Genomic DNA, 5040 nt, shown 5'->3' on the forward strand with positions numbered 1-5040 from the left:
GTCTCTAAAAATTAAGACCGGTGGCACATGTGCATAATTTCATCAACGTTGATGCTCCGGCTAGTGAAGAACCCCCCTTCGCAACTCAAACATGGGCACTCCAAAGAGACCGGCCAGCGCGAGCTTTCACTCACCATCATCGGGTTTAGTCGGCAGTGAACCTTCAATACCAATACCTAGAATACGTTGCACGTCGTGCAACATAATGGTCATCTCCCCCAGGGCATGTGGAAGGTGTTGGTATCTGGATGCCACCTCTTTACAAAGGCCGTAATTAAAGCACTATCAATGTGCTGGTGCATAATGTAAGGCAAACGACCAAGGGGAGTGGCAGGTAAAACTCCATACAGCTCATCAGACATATCTTGCAGTCTAAAGAAACCCTTTTCTTTTCCTTGATTATCGACCATTTACTACAATTTTCATAATTTAATTAAATATTAATAATTAATTAATATAATAAATTATATAAATAATTAAAATAAATTAAATTACAGTTGTACGTATGTTAAGTTAATTACATGAATAAAAAATAATAATTAATTAACATATTAAATCATGATTGAAAACGATTAATTAATTAACATTAATAATTTACTTAAACTAAAAAAGTTATTAATCTTAATAACATTAATATTATTAAAGTAATTTTAATTACATTAATAATATTAAATTAATAAATATTTAATAATATAAATTATTAACAAACAATATAATCCAAACATATAAATTAATAAACATTTTTAAAAATTAATATTATTAAATTAATAAATTAAATTAATAAACATTAAAAAATTAATAATAATAATAATAATATTATTATTATTAAATTAATAAATATTTACTAATATAATTTATTCACAAAAATATAAATTATTAGTTATTAATAATATAAAATGCACAAAAAAAAAGAGGGAACCAATGGCGCGCGACAAAGCCATGGAGGAGTTGCACAAAACGCGCAACTGGGTCGTTCCACTATTTTATTTTTGAATTTTGAATGAGATTAGATTAGAAATTACCTCGAATTGTTGTTTGCGTTTTGAATTTTCTTAGCTTTTGCTCCACAAATTTTAAGTTTAGATTGATTATTTTTAGAGTGATAAAAGTGTTATTGAGTGAGATTGAAGTGTTTTATATAATTTTAAGTTCAAAGGCATTTTAGTAAATTCATTTAAAAAGGGTGGCGATTAAATAAAAAGAGTTGGGAAATTTAAGAATTCGGTAATTTTATGCCATAATGTAATGTCATTGTACATCCATATATGACGATGTTTGTACTTAAACTGCACCAAGTATGAACAACACAAGAGCAAATGTTGCAGCAAAACCAACAATCAGAAATAAGGCCCAAAAGCTCTCAACTAGACCTGTGCAACGGGCTGGGGGCCCATCGAACCCACTGATCTAACCCTTTATTATATGGGCTTTTGAAGGGTCGGGCCTTAAATGGGTCGGGTTATTAGCGGTGTCTACTTTATTGTAAATGGAACGGGTTGAAAAAGAGCTTTACACGGGTCCTAAACAGGCCTTCACGATTTAATTAGAATAGTTTATTCTTTGATGAAACAGCAATTGAATCTCAATATTTTCTTTGAAAATGCAGTAGAAATTTCCCAATTAAGCAAGAGGATGAGTTGATTTTCAAATGTTAAATCAATTTGTGTAAAAATCTTTGAAAGAACGAGAGGACTTGAAGCTAATTCAATTCAAAAATGGTAGAAGAGGAATAAAATTAGTTACCTGTTATCAAATTGCTTGGAAAGCCAAAAATGAAGGAAGAAAGAGAAATGGGAAGCAACTATAGAGATGAAAGACTATTCACATTAGTTAAGAGACAACCTGTAGGATTAAAATTTACAAGATAACAATATCTTTTTATTTTTAATATTTTTTTCTTTTGTGATTGTCACATATTGTTTCATAATTTCATTGATAGTCTTAATATGTATATTAAATTGCATAATTAAGTGACAGAATAAGAGATAAAGATAATGGGCTGGGTCGAATCGGGCTCGATGGACACGACCCATTTAAAGCCCGTTTTCTTATTTCATAGGCACGACCCGATCCAGCCCGTATCCACTAAAGCCCGGTTTGGCCCGTATCCGGCCCATTGCATAGGCCTACTCTCAACTCCCAGATAGAAATGATCTTGAGAAACGTTGTTGCTTACTCTGTCTGTATCGTAACTGTCATTTGTTGTGAACCATTCTATCTCTATTCCCACCATCTTTTCTCCGTTTGTTACATTCAGTATTGCTCTTGATATGTCAGCTACTAGTTGAGACCCTTACGGAAATACCTAGAAATATCGTTGAATATTAGGATGAGTGTCAGATCAAGAATCCAAACCCGTGAGTAGCACCAATGTAGATAAATAAATTCAAAAATTGTAACATAAATAAATAAATTGTAAGATTATTATGTTTAGTGGATTCGAGGATTGAGGTCTGGCTTCAGAGAAGGAGAGATTCGATTTGATGAAGCAACACAGAATCGATCGAATAAGAAGGATGATGAAGGCAAAATGTGAGAGAGACAATGAAGGCAAAGAAAAAACCCTAAATCTGAAAATAAAAAGAGCATGCGTGAAGATTGAAGTTTCCTCTCAAAACTGATTTTTCAAAAAAAAAATCATAGGTATCACGTGTTACTCAAGGTTATATACTAAATCTGCCTATGGATGACTCATTAAATTATGTGCAGTTCTCATATGGTTGGCTTACCTATATTCAAGACTTATGTGAAAATAGAAAGGACATTAGAGAATTAACTTACAAAGCCAAATCCACCGGTCTTGTAAGTGGGTTGAACCATAGAATACTTGTGACAATATTTTCCTAGGATAAGCTTCATATATGGAACCTCATCAAAAACTGCTGCAACACCCCCATTTTCCGTTCCTTTCGACAACAACTCATTAAGTTCTTCACTTCCTTTGTATGATTTCAGTTGCGCACAGTCCTTGGACAAAGGAGCCATGCTGATATGCCACAGATTCACCTTTTTCTATCAACTGATTCACATCTTTAACTGCAGGTTGTAGCTGCTTGACTGTTAACATAGGTTAGATCATTATATGAGCTCGAGGCTGTGTTTTTCATCTCCGCAAATGGAATGAACTCATAAGGAACATAGTAGGGAAGCTTATCCATAACAGCATCGAAAACATCGATGCAGAAACCAGTGACTTGGGTAGTGTTAGTTTCCGGACAGTTCTGCACATTCACTAATTCAGTAAAACCATACTTGACAGACACACCGATCTTTAGCTTTTTTCTGCTTGCAGAAATGACCCAAACTTTCGGAACAGGCACAGAATCTCTTGGCCATATGATGGCTCGTAAATTAGCATTCGATGTAGAATAACGATGATGTCTTCCCGACAAATCTCCTTTAAATCTTTACAAGTTCATTTTCTGCAGTCCAATATCCGAGATCTTTCCACCCATTTCCATCCACATTTATGATTTGGTACACTGACGGTTTTGTCAATTTCCCTGCTTGGCTAAGGCTAAAATCTCCTGCAAGATCTTGAAATTTTGTCTTTAACATTGCTTGTAAAAGGTTCTACCCAATGTTGGAGTCGAATTCATATATGTTCTGTGTAGATTCCGGAGATTAAAGTGATCTAATCTATTACCAAGCTCTTCTGCTGCATTGCCTAAAGCTAAAGTAGCATCATAAGCCCATAAACCATATCCATTCATGGGATGATCATGCTTATTAGTCATCGACCATCGAGTGGTGAGATTCTTTAACTCGTGTTCTAGGCACAAAAGTCTTGACACCCAACACACCTTGCATTCATTCGAGAGCATTACGATCAAAAGATTCGAGTAAATCACTCATTCCATTTGTCAAAATGCAAACATAATCTTCACTCATCATACCAGCTTCTTTAGCTTTAAGAAATATCCTGACTTACAAACATCCTTGTTTGCATACTTTTCAACTTGTATAATTCTTGTAAGATTTGATCATCGGTCACTAACGGAGAAACGAGTAAACGACACATTGGTATGGCATCCGGGTGTTAGATCCCTGCAGCATATCAACCAGTTGAGGCATGATGCCTTGACCATATTCGTTGTTAGCATATATAGGCACGATTTCTCTCCAACCAAATGATTGTATAAGGGCTCCAATGGCTTGTACTTGAGTAACATCATTTTGTGTAGCTCGAATGAAGGACTTTATAGAGATGAAAGGAAAGGACTTGTTGCAGAGTAAGCAATAATGGGTACTTTAGCTTTAGTCCCTACATTTATCACAAATTGAGTTTCACTTGATGTAAGTGGCCCTCTTATTGCCTTAACTTCAACATTATTGATCAAGTGAAGGGCCGCAACACAAGATTAACATCAATTAATCTTTTAGTTCAATGAAAACATTCCACTTGTGATTATTTTATCCATATGTATGTTAGTATAATTTTTAATTAGACTCCAATATGATGTGGTTTAGAATTGAGATTGTTGATTTATAATAACATTCAAAAATGAATAACGAATACTTCTTTTATTTTCAAGCTTATTTTATATATGACAGCTAATGTCTAGAAGAAATATAGTTAAGTGGGCTTTTTTGAATCGTCTAATCACATACTTTTATTATATCTACTTTTTATAATTTTTAGTTAAACATAGTTTAAGCTATAAACGGTCAACATTACGCATTAAATTGCATAAAAACTAAAATGTAGCAAGTATAATAAAATAACGTACCTACAGCGGCAGCACTAATGATATCAAGATTGTATTCTTTAGTACTTAAAACTAGTCTTGTTAGGTAATCAGGGTGACTAACATATAAGTCAAAGAGTGCCATTTTGATACATTTGTAACCCATTTTCTCATTCCCAATTTTTAATATCCAAGATTAACTCTACATCTATAAATAAAAGTTTTTTTCATTGCCCCTAAAGATGTACTTGTTAAAGTATTAGAGACAAAACTAAGAATTTTATTCAGCATAAAACCCTCATTAGTGGACCTAAACTTAGGTTTTTGAGGCTTCTAAATTATTGGACAAAAT

At 33.5% G+C, this 5040-nt stretch overlaps 1 protein-coding gene across 1 annotated transcript; it reads right to left on the reverse strand.

The window, feature by feature from the left end:
• Nucleotides 1–2053: 2053 nt before the first annotated feature.
• LOC130799296 (glutamate receptor 2.2-like) lies at nucleotides 2054–4833 on the reverse strand. The gene is given in 11 exon segments (XM_057662397.1): nucleotides 2054–2305; nucleotides 2782–2962; nucleotides 2964–3061; nucleotides 3063–3401; nucleotides 3403–3579; nucleotides 3582–3768; nucleotides 3770–3928; nucleotides 3930–4015; nucleotides 4018–4202; nucleotides 4205–4360; nucleotides 4731–4833. Coding segments are annotated over 11 exon segments (1923 nt in total).
• Nucleotides 4834–5040: the final 207 nt, after the last annotated feature.

The sequence above is a fragment of the Amaranthus tricolor genome, chromosome 14, assembly GCF_026212465.1.
Source record: "Amaranthus tricolor cultivar Red isolate AtriRed21 chromosome 14, ASM2621246v1, whole genome shotgun sequence".
In the NCBI taxonomy this organism is placed as follows: Eukaryota; Viridiplantae; Streptophyta; class Magnoliopsida; order Caryophyllales; family Amaranthaceae; genus Amaranthus; species Amaranthus tricolor.